This window comes from Xenopus tropicalis, chromosome 2 (genome assembly GCF_000004195.4).
Source record: "Xenopus tropicalis strain Nigerian chromosome 2, UCB_Xtro_10.0, whole genome shotgun sequence".
Taxonomy (NCBI): Eukaryota; Metazoa; Chordata; class Amphibia; order Anura; family Pipidae; genus Xenopus; species Xenopus tropicalis.
In genome coordinates, this window is record NC_030678.2 from 42,397,422 (window position 1) to 42,422,099 (window position 24,678).

Sequence of the window (24,678 nt, forward strand, 5' to 3'; positions counted from 1 at the left end):
AAGTAGAGCGGTCCAGTGGAGTTAGCAGGTGCCATCTTTCACCATTTTATATTCCCTTGCCAGCGATATAGTACCCAGAGAATAAGCATTTTAAGATGATCCAGACATGGCTTAAACATGCTTGTGCTTGACAATGTGTGGAAAAGAAGATTAAGCAGAGTGACATGGTACCCACCAACCTCACTGGGCTACTTTGCTTTTTGGAAAAGGAAAGGCCAAATGGGCACTAAGGGACTGGTGCAATGTGGTTGAGGGTGGAGGAGGCCCTTTAGGGTTACTAACTCATATTAATGATTATCATTCTCCTTTCTTTAAGGTATTCTAGTTGCTACGCAAGCAGGTCAGAGCAATAGCCCATGTAAATCAGGCATTTCAGAAGGTGCAGAAGGGAAAAACCCAAATTTGTATTCCAAACCAGACTGGTTTGGAATACAAAGCATAGATGCTGAAGACATTCTTTGTGTGTTAGCAGGTTATTTCTTCATTTCATTGTTGCCTGTTGAGAAGCATATGTACATTGGTGAAAAGACTACTCTATTAGCAGGTTATTTCTTCATTTGCTGTCTAAGGGAAATAAATGGTATAGTGGGGAAGTGTAGCAACAGATGTTATTGACAAGAGGTAATATAAGATAACATGTATATATAGTAAATATGGAAAATACTGCAGAAAGTTATCTTACAAAGAATCACACAGGTCTTCCCAGCTCATACACAGTAACATGCAGAGGGTTTTTATAGCACAGTAAGAAAACAAATACTTGTGGAGTCTTAAAAACCACACTCTCTAGAGTTACTATCATTTGCATTAACAACAGCTATTGCATACTGGAGCTAGCTGGTGGCTTAGGGGTGCCTGGTAATGACAAAAGTTGTGCAGTGCCAGATGACTTGTGCCCATGGCTCCATGTGAGCTACCAATAACAACATGCCACAAAATTATAACTGCATAGCTAAAAAGCCTTGTTAGTGCCATCCTCAGGCATGTCACAGGTTCCTAAGCATCCAACTCTACTGCTTGTATTTCAAAGCTACTCTGCTTTCATAAATAAACAATCTCTTACTGTTTATACAGCCCTTCAGATTCAATTGACATAACTCTTAAACCATTTTTATAATTTGTTTAAAAAAAATCAAAGTGTTTTAAAATCCAAGAATTTAAGTTTATATTCATGGTCTGGGAGGCAGCCCAGTCCCTAGGATTGTCAGTTTTTTTTTTATTCAGATTTTGGAGCTTGTTATACCATAAAGAAGTAATCAACTATAGATTTTACAGTTAATCTTGGAGACTCCAGGGAAATTCATGAGTGCTGCCGCCTTACAAGCCAACTCCTCCCCATCCTGTACTATTTGGCTAGTAAACTAGATAACCCTTTTCACCCTGGCAAAGTTAAAAGCAGGACAGGCATTGAAGGAGATGTAGCACAGCTGTAGGGTAACCATCATTTTGGGTTTTTGGGTGTTCCAAAATGATACACCAGTACTAGACCCAAAAGGCTAAACTAAAAAATGTGATGGCTGCCCAGACTGGGTGTAAATACTATACCCATTATAGCTGCAAATTTGGGGTAACCTCCACACCAAGCTGATTCTGGACTGGGAATAAACGCAGCCTACACTTGTGACTGCATCTGGAGCTACTAAGTTGGCCCAGGTGAAGGCACACAGAACAGATTTTGGCTCTGAAATGCATACTGACCTGTTCAGGCACCAAAACCGTATCTGGGCAGACAAGCTGTTACCTAAAAAAATAAAGCTTGTATTTGTGCTTAAACTAATGCATTATGTTTAGTGAAGTACAGCAAAACATTGCTTGTGAACTTTTTCTTTGTGAACTTCTTTATTGCAGCACTGTGTTACTAATACAAAACAAACACACCCCACAAGTAAACTTATCTCTCACCTCATCTCTCCATGCCAAGCATGACTATTCCATCTATTCAGTATCATGTGAGCAACCCTGCGTGTACCCCTGTGCCCCATTACCCTCTACTGTCTGGAATCCAAAACACTTCCCACATTGGCAAGCTCAGATCCTCTACGCTAACTTAACTCTACATGCTGTATCCCTATATGCAATTACAATATCGAGTCCCTACCTCACTAATCCCCACTTTGGGGCCAAGACTGCATATACTCAGAAGTCAGAACCCTAACCCCCGAGGAGAGCTTCATCTCAAATAATCTACCACTAGGTAGTACTTCAGCAGTTGCCCAAGAAGTGTTATATAGACCAAAGAGGCTGTTCCTTGTGTACCATGCCCCTTTTCTTTTCTACAAACCATTATACATCCCTAAAACTAATAACTTACGGGGGAAGTTGACAGAATATATTCTACCTCCTTATGTATTCATAAAGCACTTATGACATGCTTCATGGTGCATATGCTGCATCATGGTCCCAGTGGTCGCAAATCCATCTAGAAACCCTATGACACACATGCCATTTTGTCCATTACAGTGCTCTATAGTAGCATGACAGCTGTCAAAGCAATCAGTCAACTTTAACTTTCTTTCATACACAAAAAGGGAAATGGTCTGCCTATGGCAATTACTAGCAATAACAAGTGCCAGCATCCGCTTCTGTTTATCACAAATAGGAAGAGTGGACAATTGGCTCTGACTCACGGTTGTTAGCCACTAATAATCTGTGTTTACCAATCATGTCAACGGGAAGCAGGTAGCTGTTAGTTGTGAGCATTGGTGTAGGACTGAATGGCAGGGGCTTTGCCATTCCAGTCCTACCATTCCAATGATAGGCCGATTATCAAAATTGTTTTCACTTCTTACCTCACTCAGCCCCTTTATTTTCCTAATATTTCTAAAATTTTCTTTACAGTATATTTATCTTCTTTGTTTTTATACAGAAATAGGGAATAACTATGACTTATTGCAAATGATTTGGAGCAGGAGAACCCACTGGGAAATTTTTTGGTAGAAAAGAATATCTCCAATGTGCCATAGCCTTTAACAGGATTAATTTAAAGATGCAATAGGAAGGCAAATGAACCAGTGATGTTTCTGGGTCATTTTGCACCTTAGAAAGGTTACTGTGCATGCACAGGAGGCCCCTCACAAGCACACAATGGGATTTTTTTTTTTAAATTGCTCAAAAGTTGGCATACGCATAACTACGATTTCCGGAAGTCGCCTGAAGTTGCCTTGAAAGGAAACTTCGGGCTACTTCCTGAAATCGTAGCGACGATTAACATTCTTGCTGGTGGGATGGCATTGCAGGGAGATTAGTCGCCCATGGCAATGAAGATTTGTTGCGGGGCGACTAATCACCCCATCTGTCATTGCCCTTAAAGTCTCGGGAGATCAGAGGAGTGACGTCTAAGGGCAGTGACACACAGGGATATTAGTCGCCCCGCAGCAAATCTTTGTTACCCTAAGGGCTCTGGTATACGGGGAGATTAGTCGCCCGCGGCAAAACTCCCTGTTTTGCCGCGGCAAATCAAATTTTCGGCAAATCGCCCCGCCGTGTCTGCCATCCCGCCGGCGACTTACATGTTCGCCGGTGGGATGGCAGGGGGAAGGCGACTCGGGGAGATTAGTCGCCCGCGAGCAGGGAGTTTTGCCGCGGGCGACTAATCTCCCCGTGTACCAGAGCCCTAAGGGTGAAGACACTACTAGTAGCAGCTCCTTGTCATGGCTATAGACAATGCTGATCATTTACTGATAATTGTCTCTACGTGTGTTTAAGCAGAGGCAATTCTCAGCATTGTCTATGGCAGGGTGTTTTCTGGTATTTAGTAGCCGTGACAAGTAACTGCTACTAAGTAGCTCTGTGTGTCTTTACCCTGGGCAACTCCTGGGATTATAGGGGGAGTTGACAGTTCTGTAGATAAGATCTGCAAACCTGCCAACTGGCATCCCAAAATCCTACCAGGACTGTTACCTTGCCTCATGACAGAAACAGCAATAAAGGGAACAGTCTCACTGCACATTGCAAAATATATGATTTCATGAAAACTGGATATATTTAGCAATGAAAAATTGTCCAATAATGTGATGATTATTTATAACATCACATTCCTAAACAATTAATATTTCTGAAAATCCCTTGTGTTGCTCATGGTACAGAAATATAGTTGTTATGCCTAATCAAAATAGTGTAACTAATGTGGTATTTAAGTCATATTCTATAGAGTGATTTTAAAGAAAATGAAATGTGCATAGTAATTTGTTGTGAAAAGCAGTTTGATCAGAAATCATGTTATTGAGAACTAAAGGAAAAAGAAAGAGCTAGGAGCAGAGTGTGTAGCTATTGAAGGGGTTAATGTGACTTGACCTGTAGCACTGCTTGGCTAGCTATTTAGAGAGAATAAACACTTCCTTGTGCAGTGCATTGTGGGAAGTGCATTCCGCAGACACAGACACAGCAGCATGGAGATATACACTGTGCTACTGCTGTAAGGTAAAATAAGGTATTGCTGTATATGTCTGAAAGCAAGTGCTTGTCTTGGCTCTCATAGTCTGCTTCAGAGTATGGATAAATCATTATAACCTTTATTTCATGCTGCACTTCACTTTGCTAGCTTTTGCATTGTTTTACCTCATTTCCTATTGTTTCTTTGTTTAGATTTTGGTTTTATTATTTAACAATGCAGTGATCCGTAACATTTTTGTGGCTTTTCAGCTATTATGTGGGAAGAGACATTTGGAGATTATCAAGCAAAGCAAGCATATGGCTTCTCCTGCATTACTGCTATATAAAATATATATTTATATTTCAAACAATATAATGAAAATTGAATTAGAGTTTGTGGAGAATGAAAACCATAAACAGCTCTCTGTGGATTAGAACTGGACCTGTTTTTGCAATGTGCAATGGCAGATTTAGCTGGCAAGGGTGTCCTCTCTTCCAGCCTGCTTAACTGCTCTCTGTTCTTCCTTTGCTCCATTGTTTTATGATATATGAAAACAGGCACAATCTATGTGTCTTTTCTGGCCTGAACTGCTAGACGTTTTTCCAAGACACACATTTCTAGCCTGCTTTTTATTATCTAAATCAATATTGCACATAACAGACTTGAAAATGTGCCCTAGCCAGAGCTTTGTGCGAAAAAAAAAAATCTTGTGTTTTGTCTATTGGACAAAAATATAACCACACGTTATTGCCAAAAATGACTTGCTTTTCATGTTTTGTTTGTCTAAAATTAAAGAGGTCTATATTTTTGTTTAAGATACGGCCATAGCTCATTTATAGCCAACAATCACAAGTTAAATAAGCACCGCTTGTGATTTAGATGATAGGCATTAAAGAGCAAGGAAAGCTTAATATGGTGTTTAATGTATTTCTTCTACAGTTTTTAAAATATATATTTATTATACACTACAAATAGATTACCAATTAGTACTTGTGGCAATCGTCTAATGTTTAGAAATTGCCCTTTGTGTCGTCACCTGTCGTGACCTGTAGCCATTCATTGTGTATTTGCAGACTAAAAACTCAAGTATGCCATCAGTGTGAAATTGCCCCGAGAGACAACCAGTCCACTGTGCAGTTGTGTAAGTAATGTTCTTTTTTGATTTTTGTACTAAAGCAGTGTGCCGGTTCTTGCTAAAACTTGCAGAGCTGATGTCTTCGAACGCAACACTTAAATGCAAGAAAATTACAATAAAGGTTAATATATATGACTTTTATAAAAGGCCTAAGGGCATTTGTGTCACTTCCTAAGCAGCCAAATGCCCAGTAGTTAACTGCCCCTCATTCCAATACAGGATTTATCTTCCTTATCTATACCATGTAATGTATATGCTGTGTGCTTTTTTCAGAGTACTTAATTCACAGAAACAATGTGTCACATAACAAATGTCAGTATGGGTTACTGGCAAATCCAAATGCAGTGTGTAAAGTACAAAAAAAGGGCTGCAATTGCCCTTTTTTGCCATTTTTAGACTGCATTTTGCTCTGTGGAAATTGTATGTTTAGAGTGCCGAGACCTGCAGCTTCCCCAGGGTCTACAGAGCCAACTGGGTTAGTCAGCAGTTTATTGATGAGCGGTGTGAGGTGGCGGCATCTAGACACCCCTGACTTGCGCATCATTTAGACAAGCAAGTTAGGGAGAGGCAGGAGGTACAGGCCGCAACAAGGCCCTGGCCTTACAGGAGAGAACAGGATTTTCCCTACGGTGCAAGAACTTGTTACTTGTGCCCCAGTGATTAGTAAATGAGTCCTAATGTGTTGAAACAGTGGACAAAAAGTCTAGTGTTATCCCCTGCATGTTTTTACTATAAGTACAGAGATTTACTGAACCTGAGTAAGGTTTTGTAAATAACTAAGGATAGAGCACTTTAGTAGTACTGACTATGTATGACCCCTGTGGAATTCGATGGCAGTCCTTTAATGGCATACAGCATGCATACAACATTCCCAGTATTAAAATCATGCCTTTTAAGCTACACACTGTTTGCTGCAATTTACCAATCCAAAAAATGTGTTTTTGGGACCTTTTTTTCTTGCTATTAGACCCATGCAGACTATTTTGGCTCACCCATTTACAGCAACACCAGCACTGAATAGAGGACAAGGTCTGACACCACCAGGGACCAGCAGTCCTTTCCACCACACTGCACAAAGGGAATGTTCTGGCACCGTGTAGAAGGAAGGCGCCTAGGGTTCAGTTTAGGAGTTGGTAAATTTTAGTCTCCCCTACACTAAAGTAATATCACTAAACTAGAATAAATATTTAGAAATTGGCCACTCCTTTTAGTTTAATGAGAGAACAGGAAAATGTAATGATTATACTGACTGCCTTCCAAGGCAGCAGGTGTCTATTGTCACAATATTTTTTCCTTCTCTTAATAATTGGGTTTAAAATATTATAGTGTAAAACGTGGTCATTAAATCAGTGCTTTTCAGGTCATTTGCTGTTGTAGAATATTTTTGATGAACATTACATTCCCTCTGATTATTTCCAGTTGATATTAGTGTATGAGTAAATTATGGCCAGATGTCTGTTTGGCTTCAGTCATCATCTGACTTCTCAAATTGGCCTTCCATTAGGATTTTAATTGGTCAAAACAGTTTTAACTTTGCTTTGAAACTAAAGTTACTTTTAAATACCAGTGTTAGAACGTGGTGGCACTTCAGTATTCCAAACACCTGGCCAGAGAGAATGGAGCAATAATGTGGTAGCTCTATGCCAAACAGGACTTGCCATTGGGCTGACAGATGATCTTAGGAGCTCTAGATTATCCTTTCAGTAACATTTTTTCTTTTTGATCAGTTAAATGCTACACCCTGCTATCTTAGCAATATAAAAGACTATAGTGGCACGTCTAAACCAGCCAAAATCATAGGGCAGTCTTCCAGCTATTTAAATGAAAATGAGGCTTGATGTGATTACAGTACATTACTAGTAATTTCTCAGGAGACTGCAGAGGAACCTTTTTTATGGACAGTTTTATATTTTGCCATTGTAGCTTTTTTTTTTAAGAAATACACCAATGCAAAATATGTATTTTTAGTATATTTGCCAAAAGCTACATATACCCCAAAGTTACTGAAGGAATAGGTAGTTTTTTTAAATGCCTTGTTCTGTTTTTAAGGTGATGAATGTGAAATGCTTGCCCTTGGATGACCAGTCAGAATTTTTTTTATGGTGATTTAAAATAACATTATAACCATTATAATTCATAAAGCCTTGGCACAATATAGGCCAAGAAGAAAAACATATGAAATGATATGTATTATATATGTATTTATATAAACATATATGGTAGGTCTAGCCAAACAATTATAATCCAGCACTCTGGCTGGGAAAGTATGTGCACAGAACATATCTGTCAAGACATGTAGCATAAAATGTTTTTTCCAGTAGACAAAGAATACATCTAGATGGATTGTTTTGCTTCTCACTGTACACAGGTTTGCTCTACGGTCAAAAGTATCCTTCCTGTATAATAAGCACACAGGCATTTAATATGCAGCAACAAAGATGGCAGAACAATAGATAGTAATGAAGAGTTCATTGACTTTCAACATGGCATCATCATAGACTGCCATCTTTTCAATAAATCAATTCATTGGATTTCTGTAGATGTCCTAACAATTTTGGCCATATAATATATGTTCCTCATCATTGTGGGATTGTAGGTCAATTCCTTTCTACTTGTACAATTTTAGCCATTTTACATGAATATGGTAGCACTGGCACATTAAAAGTACTTAAAAGCAACATCATCATCTTCTATAGAAGAGCTGTGGACAAAAAGAGGTAGTTTCTTGACAGGCAGCCTTCCATTGAACATCTTAAAGAATTTTATTAAATGGATTATGTTGAAACACTGTACATAATAACATGTGGCACTAACCCCCCCCCCCCCCTCCAAAGCTGAAGCCCAATCCTCTGCTGCATGATATGCTCTCCATTTCCCTCTGATGGCCTATTGTGGCTGTGCATCCTTACAGGGTGTAACTCTGGTATGTGCACAGACGCTAAGACAAGTGCACTGGGGAAGTATAAGTATGTACTGTATTTATGAGCATCAACAATATTAGGGGGAAACATCTATTTTAATAAGGGCTGTGTCTTAAAGCATTTTTGCCCTATAAAGGACTGCTAAAAAACGAATTAAGATTTAAATGTTTTAAGGTCAGTACACCGTTTTATTAGTCCACCTAATAATATTAACATTGGTTTTTTTTTGTCATGAATTGACAGTGAACAAGACAGGGCGGAATGGCTACCTCACATAAGAGCCTGCAGCAAGTAAGAGGCATTATCTCCTCTGCTCACACTGACTGCCCCCCTGCTCAAAAATTACACTTCTACGATCACTGGGCACCTGAGTATGAAGAGGTAATGACGTTGTGTTACTTTACATTTTCTTTTCTTATAATAAACGTTGTCTACTATGGCTATGTTATTTTTGTTTTGTGTTTAAGGATGTATCTGTGCTGGAATACAAAGCCCCATATCTAGCTGCATACACATTAGCGTCTGCTATCGGCTCTAACCGGGAATCACAGCTGGTCTTGGATGTAGCATGTGGCACTGGACTGGCAGCCCAAGAGGTAACATGAGATATCAAGACAGTGAGCAATCCAAATTCTGTTGCAGCAACTACTCCCTAAGCCTTGTAGTTTACATGTGGGAGATTAGTTTGGGGGACACTTTATAGTATATGAATTATAGAGTTACAGTATACTAACAGGTTACACATAGTTTGTGGCTAATCCCCAATGGCAATTCTCAGAGAAAAGCAAAAAGATGTAAATAGTTCGCTGCAGGTTTGTCAACTTCTCCAAGTTCCTCTATTACAATCTGTACAGGTACTGGACATGTTATCCAGAATTCCCAGAACCTAGGATTTTCTGGATAAGGTGTCTTTCTTTAATTTGGATCTTTGTTCCTTAAAGTAGAAAGAAAGGTAAAAACTAAGTAAGTTTAGCAGAAAGTTGTATGTAAATACAGCCATAAACACTCACAAAAAGCTGAGTCCTTTATCAAAAGAAATGCAGGATTGATTTTCTTCCTTTGTGTACACATGTTCTTCGGTATCAGACTTCCTTCTCTCAGAAAAATCCTTCATGGCAGGGCACAAGTGTGCTCAGTTTGATCCTCTCTCCCCCTCCCTTCTCCTCCTCCCCTCCCAACTGTGCTGTAATCTGAGCTACCTGCAGCCAAAGCTGCAGCACAGAAGCTTCTGAGACCAAGCTAAAATAGTAGCTGCTATCTTAAACAGAGGAAGCCTCTAGGGCAGAATAAATATAGCATTCTAGCTTGCAGTAACATTTTAAAATGTCTGTCCTTCTGATTTAAGTCTATGAAAAGATAATTTAAGCATTAAATTCAGTAAGCATGAATTATATTGCTTTATCTAGTTGGGATCAAGTACTAGGTACTGTTTTATTACTATAGAGGAAAAGAAAATCACTTTTATCTACATTATTTGATTAAAATGGGCTGTATGCGAAATGGCCTTCTCTTAATTCCAAACTTTTTGGATAACAGATTTCACTTAGTGATAAGTTGTTTGCTCCTATATCCAGGGTGGGAAGAACCCTGGAAAAAACCCACCTGCCTGCATCGCACTCCACCCCCATCCGTTCCCACTCTGCTGCTTACTTGCTGTGAAACAATAAAGATGTATTGTCGAAAATCACCCGCACTCCTGGCCTCTCCTAATATGTATAACCCAGTGCACAGCCTGTGGGGATGGCACCCCCCTAGTACTCAAGGTAATGGAAGAAACAGTCGGCACAATGGATCTTCGAACAGTGGGATTAACCCTGTGTGTTTATTTCAAATTAGTGACATTTCGGGGGCGGGCCCCTTCATCAGACATGTCTGGTGAAGGGGCCCACACCTGAAACGTCACTAATTTGAAATAAGCACGCAGGGTTAATCCTGCTGCTCGAAGATCCGTTGTGCCGGCTGTTTCTTCATTACCTTAAACAATAAAGACGGCCATGCTTTCCAAAGTGGAATACACAGCCACCTTTATTTTTTCCACAATAAGTTAGCAGTGCAGGTGCGGCTGGTGGTAGAACGGGGAGCAGTGGTGGGTCCTTGAGTCGGGAACCTGATGGGCCCTGGGTAACCGATTTCTATTCGGCCTGTACTTGCTGATCTGGTTGATCATACCCACTTTAACATGCAGTAACATATATGAAGAAAGGTCAGCAGACAGCAGGCAAGTGAATGTATTTAGAAGTAACCAAATTATTGGCTAATCCTTTCCAGTATTTCAAAGTTTCGTCAGCTTTTCTGACATCCTAAGAAATTATTCTTATTCTTGTTAGGTACCCTTTTAGTTCTATGTAGAGATTTGTATCCTTGTGGTTTCCCGTCTGAGTTAAACCAACAGAGAACCACTAGTCTCCAAAAGTGTTTTATTACATTACAGCAATAATAAATCTTGAAGGCATATTGGCCCAAGTAAGCGTCTGATCCCATCATGCATTTAAGCTCTAACCACAATATCAGTGTTGCCATCTTGCTTGCCACCAATAAATTAAAACAATTCTCAGCTGGTGTTTGACACATGTGACATTTGTATTTCTTTGTTTTGGAATGTGGTCATTGCAGATCGGTTTTGTGACCGTGTCTGTGGTAAGGCAAACCCATATCAGATATTTAAGTATTTCAGGGCGATGGAATAAAAAATGCTACAGGTCATAGTAACCAAAGCAATAAGTGGATAGCATTTACTATTCTGCAGAGTGAAAGTTAATAACAAATTAGACTTTATGAGAATAGACTAGACTAGAGCAAGCTTGAATTTTTCTTGAGCACGTGTACACCTACTAGTACATGTGGCACACAATTTTTTAGCCAGGTATCGGTTGGGCAGGCCTGTTATTGCAAAGACATTTTGGCATAAAAAATGTCTATAAAAATGTGGCTACAACTGCTTCTCAAAAAGATTGTACCCAATACCACACCCACTTTTTAACAAAATGGTTTGAAAATTGACGGTAGAGGTGGAAAAATGACAGAATATTGTTCTGTAAATAATTCGGCGTACAAACCATATTTTTGTATAACATTTTTTTAATTCCCCACTCTGAGGTAGTGGGGCCCAGTATACATGAATAACCTTGCACCTGGTCCACCCAAGCTTCACCCTATTAACAAGTAGCCCCCAGCATTAACTGGGTGAAGGCATCAATCAGGCCTATGACACAAGGTGGTTCTTTCTGCACCTACCCACTGCCAAAATGGTTGAAGCTCCTCCTCTTCATTTCCCTCATGTATACAGAGTCTTAAGAGACAATAATGCTTTAGTCCTCTTCACGATACATTTCTAACTTGCTGTTTTCCCTTTTCCAGTTGCACCATTGCGGATTTCGCTTGTTTCATGGTGTGGATGGCAGTACTGGCATGCTTCAAGTGGCTGAAACCAAGGAACTGTACCTGGAGCTAAAGCAATGCATGCTGGGTCAAGAATCACTGCCTTTTCCCTCTGGTAAAAGTTTGTGATTATTCCTGGAGCCAAAAATAATAACTGAAATACAGTATATTGTATGCAAGAGTTTTGCTGGTAAAATAAGTACAAATCTAAATAGTATATTGGCATAGCTGGTATCTTGTAGAAACAACTAAAGTTGTTGTGCCTTAACATTTAATACTGTGTCTTGGATCACTAGCAAAAGAATAGTTCTCTTACTACCCCCACCACACCCCAAACATCTTAAGAGGCCCCTTCTCTTTACTTCAACAACCTATTTACTTCTCCCTTGGCCATGTAAGATACACTAGAGCCCATCAAAATCTCACATTTCAGTTTTCACAACCTCAGACTTCATGCTTTATAGGGGCATACTATATTTGTGGCGCACTGCCCTAGATTTTATTTTATATATATATATATATACTTTGTGTATGTTAGTGAACTCAATATTCTCCCTGACCCGCACATGTTGCCATTGTAGTACCTGCACGTAACCCATGTCTGCATTATTTTCATATGCTACTTTTACATGCGCCTCTAGTCCCAAGATATGGATTTTTGGGGAGCAGCAGAAGAGGGCACTTCCCCAGTCTGACCTGTACCTAACCTAAACAGGCAATGTTGTCCTAAATTTTAAACAGCTTGCTCCTCTCTTCCCCTCCCTTCTCTCACCTCTCTGCTGTAATCTGAGCTACCTGCAGCCAGAGCTGCAGCATAGAAGTTACTGAGACCAAGCTAAAATGGCCCTTGGCTTCAAGGGCTGTTAACTCGGGTTAAAGCTTTCTACAGAATAAATATAGTGTTCTAGCTTGCACTATTGTGGCTAATCTATTGGTAATAAAATGCCAAAATTCCTTTCCTTCTCCAAAAAGGCCTATCCTGAAATTAAGAAAGGGTGGGTGTGAATTGTTTTTGGCTGGGGCCTACAAAGGCTATGGCCCACTGGGAGATCCTCTGCTATTCTTTTTGGCAGGGCTCTTTTTACCTCTTATATTGGTTATTGATTGCTTTATATGTTACTCTGTATGTCCAATGTATGAAACTCACTTATTGTACAGCACTGCGGAATATGTTGGCGCTTCATAAATAAGTGTTAATAATAATAATAATTCTGGCATGCCATTAAGATCCTCAGTGCATTAAGTACCCTGTGCTCTGACACAGAGGATTGCACAATAATTTTGTCCTGTACTTAGTAAAGATGGAAAGTTTAGGATATTTTGAGGGGCTTCATCTAAATGTAGTAAAGGAATGCTGGTTTTGGGTAGCAGCACACTAGCCCTACCAGCACAAAATATAGAGATGCAAGGTGAAATTTCCCTTTTATTAATAAAAGGAAATTTATTTTTGGACCCAGATATCAGAAAGCAATTCAGGCACCTGAACTACTACCCTCCGAAAATGCTGTCAGTAGTGTTATATAACACACAGCTGTCACACAGCCTATCTCACAGGTTGTACATCCCTGTGTTTCAGATTTGTACAACGCAGTCATCATTGTCGGAGCACTAAGTGATGGACAGGTTCCAGTCTCCGTGATTCCTGAGCTGTTACGTGTTACCAAACAGGGTAAGGAAGAAAACACCATTTTTTTGGACTTTTACTGCCATTCTCTACCTCTCACAGTGACTCATTGTGTAAAATTGCTATTGTACATGCCAAAATCAGGCTAAGAAACCCACTGCCCTGCCAGCCAAATTTGTAGTCAACAAAAAAATATTTGGAGCCCTAACAGAATAAATCCTGGCATAACAAGGAGTCTTTTTAAAAGGATAATTTTGTACATGCCCTCCACAAAAAAAAACCATATTTTTACATCACTAACTTTTCCTAATGCTGTTTTCTGGCATGTCACTTTTAATATAATGATACAATACATGAGCCGCGCCCAGGAATTGTAGTGACATGAAATCTTTTCTACAGCTTACTTCATAGTTTTCTTCACTTTAATTCACTTCAAATCTAAATTTTTTGCCAGCATACCTACATATTGCATTGATACCCAGACAAAACTGCACAATGGGCTAAATAAGATCTAAAGGGAACAACTGCACTTCATGCACGCAGGCCATTTTTAAGTGATGGTCATGGTACTTCCCAATCTTCTTAATAAGAAGTGACACAAGATGACTCTCAGAGTTCTGATGATAACTACTAATTGTTCCTCAGCAACATGTTTCTACTTCATAAAGGAACTCAAATGTTCTACAGTTAGAGTAAAGGTTACCCCCAGTATTCCAGTTGACTGTATGCCCTGTGCTCCTGTGTTTCCCCCATAGTGATTACTTGTGGCCTATTGTTTTTAATAGGCATTACCTATGTCTGTTGTAGAAACACTGATGCCAATGCTAAGTGATTTGTGCCATGTTCTGTTAGTCCACACAACCTCCAGCTGTATGTCTGGACTAAACATGGAGCATAAAGGGTTTGACTTCTGACCAATGTTCTGACTGAATCAATAATATGAATTTAGAGGCCAGAAAAGATACACATATGGTACTGTATCTACATGCCATATTCAGTAAGGGTTCTGTATTCAGTTGCCAAAGCACTCCTTCTTTGCCGGTATAATGTGGACACTCAGTATTGACAATCAAATGCTTTTAGGGCAGCACATGGTTAAAAAGATCATCCATAATGGGGAATGTAGTTCTGGGGACCCCAGTATTTCTGAAGCCCTGAACATTGAAAATGCATATTCTGCCCACAGTACACTTAAATGCATTCTGTCACATAGCACTCCTTCAGCAGAGTCCTGCACTGAAATCCATTTTTCAAAGAAACAAACCGTTTTTTTTATATTTAATGTGTTTAATTGTTTGACATGAGGCTAGGCCAGTCACTCATCACTGCTGAGCTGCAAGTTGGAGTGACATCACACATACCCCTTTTCCCCAGCAGCCAATCAGCAGAATCAGCAATGGAAAGGTAACGGCTCCCTGACACCTGCATTGCTCCAATGCCCCACCTAGTAGAAGTTATAAGAATTGCACTTAATAGTAAAACACCCAAGTCCAGCCACAACCTCTCCACTTACATTGAGTAGGATAAACAATAACTTATCTGAAAGTAGTTCCACTGTGAATTGCTGGCTCTTTCTGAAAGCACAGGATCAGGCACAGTGACCTAAGATGGCTGCTTACACACCAATATTACAGCTAAAATATACATTTACTGGTTCAAGAATACAACTTTAAATGGTAGAATAAATTATTTGCAATGTACATAGTATAATTTAGTAATAAAAACTACAAAATAAAAATCATGACAGAATCCCTTGAAGCAGGGGTATTAAGGTTTTGACTTTGGCAGATGTCTTGCTTTCAAATTAATGTGTTCTTTTTTTCTCTGCAGGTGGCTTTGTTTGTCTTACAACTCGCAGCAACAAATCCAACCTTCAATATAAAGCAGCGTTAGAGCAGGAACTGTCTGCCCTAAAAACCCAGGGATTGTGGGACTGCATCTCAATAAAGGAAGTGGAGAAATGGGAAAAAGCCACATCAGAAAAGGAAGTTACAGTGGATACAGACTATATATCTGGTGTTATATACTTATATCAGAAATGTGCTGCTAAGTTTTAGGTAGTTTTCCAAGCTTGATTATTAGTTAAACCTATTCGTAAGTTAAAAATGTCAGTATTTTCAATGGCACTTTTTTAAATAAATAATAAGGCTCCTGATTTGCTTTTTCTACTTTTTCTAACACAAATCCTCATTGGTGATGAATATTATAAGGGCAAGAAGGTACTGTATGTCCAGAAAAAATATGCTCAGCAATCATAGGGTCATAGTTACTATCGATGCCTTAAGGAGGCCATACACAGGCAGATAAAAGCTCTCGACCAAGTTAGCAGTTTATTGGGGGCCTCCTGACAGCCTGTCCAACCAATATCTGGCTAAGAATCACCCAGATATCTATGAAGCATGTTAGAATATCCTGTTGGGTGGGGACCACATCAGCACATTAATAAGGTCCTCTAAGGTCTGCTAAACCCTGGAGGCCAAACAACGAGATCAGTCTGATTTGGCCCAGTACATAGGCGGAATAATCAGGTAGATTCATTTACTGCAGGCAGTGGGGTGTTGTTTAGGAATGTATGGAAGATAGTGTACATTTCTGTTAAGTGAAGTGGAATATATTGGTACAATGTAAATTAAGTATATTGATAATATTACAGCAAAACTATACCCTGAATATTGCAGGCCTCTATAAAAAAAAAATATACAGTGCATTTCAAATGCATTCACCCCCATGATCAGTTCTCTCAATGTACTGATTCCAAGTCCTTCACTGATACACACATTCTCTGATATTTTTATTTAAAAGCAGTTAACATTTAGGGGCAGATTTATCAAAATGTGAGATTAGAATTTACCACAAAAAAACTCACTCAATTCTATTCATTTCTATCGGACTTTTAGAAGCATATTTAAGCGTATTTTCACTTTAATACGCTTCTAAAAAAATCCCATAGGAATAAATAGAAAGTGCATGCGTTTTTCTGTGGTAAATATTAGGGAAAAAATAACTAAATGAAATAGGCTGTTCTCCCCACTTTCTAACTGATGCCCTCATCTCCAGTGCTTAATAAAGCCAATGGCATCCACAGATTTTCCTACAACTTGCCTGAGTTTGTCTAATCAAGGTTCAGTTTTTGGAAAGTTTCTCTGACTTTCCCAAGGCAGCTCACCAGGGTTAAAAAAAATATTTTGTATCCAGTCAAAAATAAAAAACACAAATGCAAAGCTGCAGGAACATCAGCGGGAACTTTGAGCAATGCCTGTATAGAGATGCCATTAAATTATGGAAGTGGTATTGTCCCCTGACCCTTTACCTATGTCTTACCCTGTATAATATGGCAGGTCAGTAGGCAAGTCTCTGATTTAATAAAGTTGTCGCCCTCAATTTAGTATAAAGCTTGATGAAAGTTTTGAGGTTCATCAATTTTCGGGTGTTTTCCGTATGAGGGAACTTCTCAGCTAATTCTATAACAGCCTTCATGGCATGGAAAATCCCTGGCCAAATATAGAACCAGAGCAGCACTGGGAACCAACAGAAAGAGGCTCCTCACTAAACAAGAATGTGACCCAAGGGTATGGCAGGATTATTTAAACGCAAAATGTTTTTCTCCATATCAAAAGCAGCTGTTCATATGAAGGGGGTAATGTATTGTTATAATTGTGAAGTTTCAGCGATTTACATTCTTGTTGAATGAGAAGCTTTCTCTTTATTACTATTATTTTTATTGCTGCCATACAAGCACCAGGACATGGGAAACACGCAGATGAAACCTGCGCTACTGAGAAGAATTTAATATTCTGGCTACATAGTGTACATATCAACTTATTTAAAATTTCTCCTGGGATAGCAAATTATGATGTTTTATATAATAGATATGCATGTATGTTCATCTTCATGTGTGGCCCCTGTGTTTAGGGCCTCTTTAAGGTAACAGTGGGCACAGGGCACAGATTTCATTGGTGGGCTCCCCACAGACCAGAAGTTTGTGTTAGAACGGCTCTAAAGCAAACAACTTTAATATAATAAGTGAGGAAATAAAGTAATATTCTGTGCTTACTGAAGTGACTGCAATGGATCAAAAGTCATGGCAGTGGATAAATCATAACCGCACTGCAAGAAAAAATGTAAACAACATTGTTATGTTATAAAAATCCAGGGTTATCTGCCATTTCTTTCCTTGTGTATAGAGTGCAAATGCCCCTGCCCATTATTAAAACCCCTCTGTGCCCAGAAATGCAAACCTCAATAATGATCCACCTAAACCCTGTTAACCTCCCTCAAGCCTCACCCCCTTATGACCAGAAAATTGCATTCAAATGAATAAGGGCCCCTTCTGCCACAGGTACCCTGACTGGAGTACTCTCTGCAAGCCTCTAGTTGCCTAATATCTAAGTGTTATCAGTGCTTGGATATCACAAAGGGGCTCCCAATATGGAGGTTGAGGCCCTGCATGTTTTTAGCCAGGGGGGGCTGGGGAATTTGCATTTTATCAATGACCTGAGGATAATGCAATGTACAGGTATAGAGTCCATTACACTATTTTGGTATCACATCTCTAAGCTTTTCTGCTGCCAGTTGTTGGGGCTGTCTCATTGCTACACAGGGGGGTTAGTTATTAGTGTGCAATAGGAACTAACTAAACCTTTCTTTGTATCAGGAAACAAAGTTAGCTCTGCAAAAAGTCCAAGGCCCAAAAAGGGCATTGGCAAAGATCAGTGCCTATGGAGCTCTCCTGCTTTGCCCTTTTCCTAGATTGTAGATTGTAAGCTCTTTTGGGCAGGGCCCTCTTTACTTCCTGTATTGCTTCTCTATTGTATTTTGTATGTTATCTGTATGTTCAATATTATCCTGCACCAGTCCATTCATAAGGCATAAAGAACACAGCATGCTCTTTGTGACCAGCTTGTCAATGGGGGAAAGCAGCACCAGTGCAATTAGGATAAGGTTACATCATTTTGAGTGGTAGTAGTGGGAAAGGAGCATGAAGACATAGGATGATGCCAGTGACAAAAACAGATGAAGGAGCACAAAGTGTGGCACCTCAATGTGCTGAATGGAGCAGATATGCAATGGATACCCCATCTGAGTAACTGACCTGATAAGTGAAATTTCAGTGGTTTTTAAGCCTGCATGGTGCCCCAGGTGGATTAGGATCTCCATAGTTAGGACTGCAAAATGTCCAGGGCCCAAAAAGGGCCATGGCAAAGATCAGTACCTATGGAGCTCTCCTGCTTTGCTGTAGAAAAAAATCTACAAGCTAGATGTTAAGCTCTTTGCTACTGTCCCGTCTGCAGCGCTAGCTTGATTGTAATGTGGAGAGGAAGGCATACCCCTTTATGAAGGACAGACAGTAGTGCCAGGAACAGTAACACCAAAAAATGAAAGTGTATAAAAGTAATTACAATATAATGTACTGTTGCCCTGCATTGAAACAACTGGTGTGTTTGCCTCAGAAAGACTACTATAGTTTATATAAGTTAGCTGCTGTGTAGCCATGGGGGCAGCCATTCAAAGGAGAAAAGCAGATAACAGATAAACCCCCATTATATGGGGCTTATCTGCTATGTAACCTGTGCCTTTTCTCCTTTTTTCCAACCTGAATGGCTGCAACCATGGCTACACAGCAGCTTATTTATATAGTAGCTTTTCTATAGCAAAAACACCAGTTTTTTGCAGAGCAACAGCACATTATATTTTAATTACTTTAAAACACTTTAACTTTTTGATGTTACAGTTCCTTTACGCTTACAGCATAGAGGTAAGGCTAGCGACTGTCCATTTTGGAGGAGTATAAAGTTCTGTCTTGTATATTACAGGGCATTGACTCAAGGGATGAAAACATAATTTTGCCCCTTTATAGGTCCCTGGTAAGGCCTCACCTTGAGTATACAGTGCAGCTTTGGGCTCCAGTCCTTAAGAAGGATATTAATGAGCTGGAGAGAGTGCAGAGACTGCAACTAAACTGGTAAAGGGGATGGAAGATTTAAACTATGAGGTTAGACTGTCACAGTTGGGGTTGTTTTCTCTGTAAAAAAGGCGCTTGCGAGGGGACAAGCGTGTATGTCTTCTTATTTCATTGTATAATATTCCAACTCATGGTTTTTGTTAATATTTTAATGAGCATGTAAGTCATAATTGGGGGAGGTATTGTTTCCCTTTCCCATACAGCCACTAGCAAACTACTGTACAGTATCTGACAGTGCCACCAGAATAAGTCCCTTGATTTACATCAAGTTTGAAAGCAACATTAGCCAATGTACTAACAACGACTCCAGTGAGCCATTGCCAAAAGAGTAAATTGTTAGAAAAAATATATATATTTACCTAGAATTACTGGCACTGTGGCTGTAGGTCAGCACATTGTAGCAGAGGTTGATGTTGCCTTTAAAAGAAGGGTCAGCAACCACTTGCAAGTGGCTATGGCTGCAGATAGCACAGACCAATATCTAAACCCTGCACTGCTAAACAAAAAGATATAATTAAGATATAAATTCTATAATATTATAGATAATTATCAAAGTATATGATGCCTATGAGGCATAACAATAGCCAACATTGGGGGCCCTAATGTCCATGTATTTTAATACTATTCATTATAAAGATGTTTGGATGATTTATTTTTTCATTACACAATTATTTTGTTCAGATTTGTACTTGTATTGTCTATATTGGCACTATACATAACCAGCCCACACTTTTTGCTTTTACAGTGCTATTCTGACAGTCCTTCCTACTTTACTTGCAGTCTCACAGTTTCTTCCAGACGCTACAGGGCCTATGTATCACACTGTTAAAAAACCATGATAAAATACACCACGGATCACCATCTGACATTATACCATTTTTACACTATTCTTACCCAGTTATTTACTTGCCACCTGAATTTAGTCCATTGAAATGAATGACTTAAGCAAGGTCTGAAGTTATAAAGTGTTGTGTGCAAGGTCTTAATTGTACTTTGGACCTTTCCAGATATACAATCTTGTATAGTACACTATACATCCAGAAATATCTTGACACATTTTTATCCAAAAGACACTTGTTCTAAAATGACATGTGCTCAATTACAACAATCACTGATGAGTGCCAAGCTGTCTCCCAAAACAAGGTCAGCACAAGAACTATTCATAGGGCTATGGGATTGGAGGCAAGCCAATCTAACATCACCATGTGAAATGCCAAATATCAGCTGGAGTGGCATAAGAAGTGCTCATGAATGCTAAAGTGGCATGTCACAATACTAGCAATCTGGGTTTGGCAGATAGGTAAAGGTGGTAAAAACTTGTGCAAGAGAGTTGGGGCTGTTTCCCATGGTTTGAGTTAGTGCCCCATTAAAACCAAACCTTAAGGCTGCAGCATACACTTTCATTCATTGGAGTTACTTGCCTCCTAATGTATTATTATTATTATTGTTATTTAGAAATCATCAATGTATTCTGCAGCCCTTTACTTTTTAGAAATGACTTGGGTAAAGCTCCTTTCTGCTTCAATGCAATATGCCCCATGTACAAAACAAGGTCCATACAGAATGGGTTAGAAACAGTAATGGAAGAACTTGATTGACCTGCACTGAGCCCTGACTCCAACCCAACTGAACAACTGTGGGATGAATTGGAATGTAAACCAGGCTTGATCCCCAACATCAGTGCCCAACCTCACTAATGCTTTTGAGGGTGAACAATAATAATAAAAGTGTAAGGTCACGAAGCAGTAGTTTTTGGCTGCAGAAGTGGAAGGAAAAAAATTTAAAAACTTTATCAAAATAAATAATGAAGACCAATTGCAAAGTTGCTAGGAATAGGACATTCTATAACATACTAAAAGTGAACTCAAAGGTGAACCACCAATTTAATATTAGCTGTCCTGCAAGCAGATAGCTGGTCAGTATAACTTGAAAATCAAGCTAATTCTTTTGGTTGCAGCAGAGTGGAAAAGCAAACTCATATAGGTTCTTACAGTGCAAGCTACAGCAGCACGAGGAAAACATTACATTTGCTTAAGACAGGTTGCCAATTGTATCCATAAAGTTAAGGCACGGCATGTTCTTAGTCATATAAAACCAGCTGGATGTCTGGCAGAGTCGACATCATGTAAATAGCATAAGACATATGTCAGTCCTTGATGGTCACTGACAGTTTAATCACTTATCCAATTATCATACAATTAGCCTATGAACTACAACTGGAACTGGTGATTTCATAGGATATATTTGACAATTATTCCATCCAGCAGAATCGGAGGGAGAACAGAGCTGGAATGTATTAAAAATGATCATCTCCGCAGTCAGGCTTGGCACGCCAATAAGGAACCACAAGGCTATTCCCCTTGCAATGTTGTTTTCATTGGCTGCCTTTTAAAGGAACAGTAACACCAAAATATGAAAGTGTTTTAAAGTAATTAAAATGTAATGTACTGTTGCCCTGCACTGGTAAAACTGGTGTATTTGCTACAGAACGCTCCTATAGTCCATATAAATAAGCTGCTGTGTAGCCATGGGGGCAGCCATTCAAGCTGGAAAAAAGGAGAAAAGGCACAGGTTACATAGCAGATAACAAATAAACTCTGTAGAATACAATGGCATTTTATCTGTTATCTGCTAAGTAACCTGTGCCTTTTCTCATTCAAATGGCTGCCCCCATGGCTACACAGCAGCTTACTTATATAAACTATAGTAGTCTTTATAAGGCAAACACACCAGTTATACCAGTGCATCATATTGTAATTACTTTAATATGCTTTCATATTTTGATGTTACTGTTCCTTTAATCACTCAGCCATGACACAACTAAGTAACACAGAACACCTTGCTCCCCACTTCTATTTTGTGTACATTTACTAAGTAAAAAAGAGAAAATGTCAGAGTAAGTGAAGGGTTCTCTCAAGGGGTAGAGATAGGGTGACCAGATCGCTTGAAAGTCCAAGGGCATGTATGATAAATGTATGATCCAGGGTATTAACATTTCATTGCAATCAGTGCAGCCTTTCAAGAAAAAAAATAGTTTTTCAAGGTCACACAAGGTAGAGGGAGCTATGCATGGTTATAATGAGCAAAGAAGCAGGCAGCTGAGAATGGCATTGCCCAGAAGGCCCAGGCTGGCTATCTGTGGGCTGCTGTAAGATGCCATATACAGTCACTATTTATAGGGTTGGTGGGGGCTGTTTGGGCCTCTGTGTACTTTAAATGCCAGGGCCTATTTTGAATCCCTGTCACTAAATTCAATCAATAAATTCAGGTCTGAGGAGTCTGTGAGGCATTGTATCTTTCAGCAACAACTCCCTGTTAGGCAGTGTTAATGGCACAGAATGCTTTAATTGGAGAATCTTTCCATTTTTTTTAAGCATTTTTACATGATCTTTAACAGCTGCCACATTTTACCATGAGTGATGTGCAATTTTATGGAAAGGGAGTTTCCTGAACACTTCTCCCTCTGCAACCTTTAGAAAAATCCCAAATGTTACCAGGAGGATGTGCGTGGGTCTGAAAATGCTATATATTAGGCCCCAAAGAGCCTCCTTGCATGTATAAATATTCCCACAGTCCCACAATAGGTTTTGATCAATTTTCCATTATACTATAATGTGGTACCAAATGATATATAAATGGTTCTGTCATTGTAGTAGTAAAATTGTCCCAAAGTGTTGGGCGCACCTGAGGTACTGCCAGTGAGGGGATGCCAGGCGGCTAAGGGTATGTCGGATGCTCATGGGCTACTCTGCCATGGAGTTGTTTGATAATTATGATGTGTAAGGTTTGCCAACTGCGCAGCCCAGCAACCTGCATTTGTTAGAAGTGCTCCTGATATTTCTCATGAGTCATGACCTTAAAATGTTACTAAAACCCCTAAATGAACGTTTTAACTGATGCAGGAGTGCAATTTCTCAGGACCCGAAGTCATGAGACTTCACCAAAACTGTCAGATTAGCCTGAGCCTAAATTCTGATGTTAGTAGAAATCCCTGGGCCCAGAATAAAAGCTTTTGCATGGGCAAAAGGGGATTTTTATACACCAAAATACGCTTTTAATAAAGGATAAGTAATACTTTCAGGCAGAAGTGGGGTGTGAATACAGTTGCCTGAGATCTTATTTCTCCGCCAATAAAATTGATAAGGACTAATAAGATCGGGTACCTCTGCTGCAATCCTGGCTTGAACCAGCAGATGGTGCTGTGTAGCTGTTCTGTTTGACATAAGAGTACCGTAATCGGCAAGTTACCTAGATACAGAGGAGTTTCACAGCAGGTAGGGGGAACAGATGTGTTTTGTGCTGTGCATGTGTTGTGGAAACATTTAGTATATGTTTGTGATTATAGTCTGGTATAGAAGCTTAATCTTAATGCCCACAGGATCGTCCCCTTAGGACACCGAACACAGTTATTTATCATTACTGGGCTGGTTTTATTAATGTGCAGCTCTCTGGGCACAAACAGTTCAGATTTTATGGTTTCCTTGCTGTGTTACAGTACATTACTTTAGGACAGTTTTGTTTCCAGTGGTTCAGTTTCCATGCTTGGATTCTCCCACTGGAGGCATTTTATCAGCTTTCTTTTATTTTCAGTTCATTTATCATTCTGTCTCTGCATATCTGTGTGTTTGCCAAGTCACCCCTTCCTCTGGTTTAACTGGCATCGCCTCTTTATTCTCTCTACTTCTGTCTAAGAAAATGTCACTTTTTAGTGGGTAATGTAATAACAGGTGTGAAATTTGCTCCAGCTATAGCAACCCATAGCAACCAATCAGCAGGAAGCATTTAATTGGTTCATAGTTACATAGTTACATAGTTACATAGGGTTGAAAAAAGACCTGTGTCCATCAAGTTCAACCCATCCAAGTAAACCCAGCACACCTAACCCACACCTACCAATCTATACACTCACATACATAAACTATAAATACAACCACTAGTACTAACTGTAGATATTAGTATCACAATAGCCTTGGATATTCTGATTGATCAAGAACTCATCCAGGCCCCTCTTAAAGGCATTAACAGAATCTGCCATTACCACATCACTAGGAAGGGCATTCCCCAACCTCACTGCCCTCACCGTGAAAAACCACCTACGCTGCTTCAAATGGAAACTCCTTTCCTCTAATCTAAAGGGGTGACCTCTGGTGCGTTGATTGTTTTTATGGGAAAAAAGAACATCCCCCATCTGCCTATAATCCCCTCTAATGTACTTGTACAGAGTAATCATGTCCCCTCGCAAGCGCCTCTTTTCCAGAGAAAACAACCCCAACCTCGACAGTCTAA

The 24,678-nt window shown here is 39.6% G+C and overlaps 1 protein-coding gene across 7 annotated transcripts; it reads left to right on the forward strand.

Annotated features, from left to right (window-relative positions):
- Nucleotides 1–4,342: 4,342 nt before the first annotated feature.
- Nucleotides 4,343–15,585, forward strand: mettl27 (methyltransferase like 27). 7 transcript variants are annotated; one of them, XM_012956392.2, is made up of 7 exons: nt 4,346–4,419; nt 5,446–5,513; nt 8,672–8,809; nt 8,896–9,024; nt 11,786–11,921; nt 13,383–13,475; nt 15,261–15,585. In XM_012956392.2, the coding sequence occupies exons 3-7, from the start codon at nt 8,690–8,692 to the stop codon at nt 15,485–15,487; spliced, it is 705 nt and encodes a 234-aa protein (XP_012811846.1). In that variant the 5' UTR covers nt 4,346–4,419; nt 5,446–5,513; nt 8,672–8,689; the 3' UTR covers nt 15,488–15,585.
- Nucleotides 15,586–24,678: the final 9,093 nt, after the last annotated feature.

Bases quoted from the DNA above. Each gene is read 5' to 3' on its own strand.
- mettl27 (XM_012956393.2), top strand. From the start codon at position 8,690: ATGGCTACCTCACATAAGAGCCTGCAGCAAGTAAGAGGCATTATCTCC. The intron at 8,810-8,895 runs GTAATGACGTTG...TTTGTGTTTAAG, and splicing joins GGGCACCTGAGTATGAAGAG to GATGTATCTGTGCTGGAATA. The intron at 9,025-11,785 runs GTAACATGAGAT...TCCCTTTTCCAG, and splicing joins CTGGACTGGCAGCCCAAGAG to TTGCACCATTGCGGATTTCG.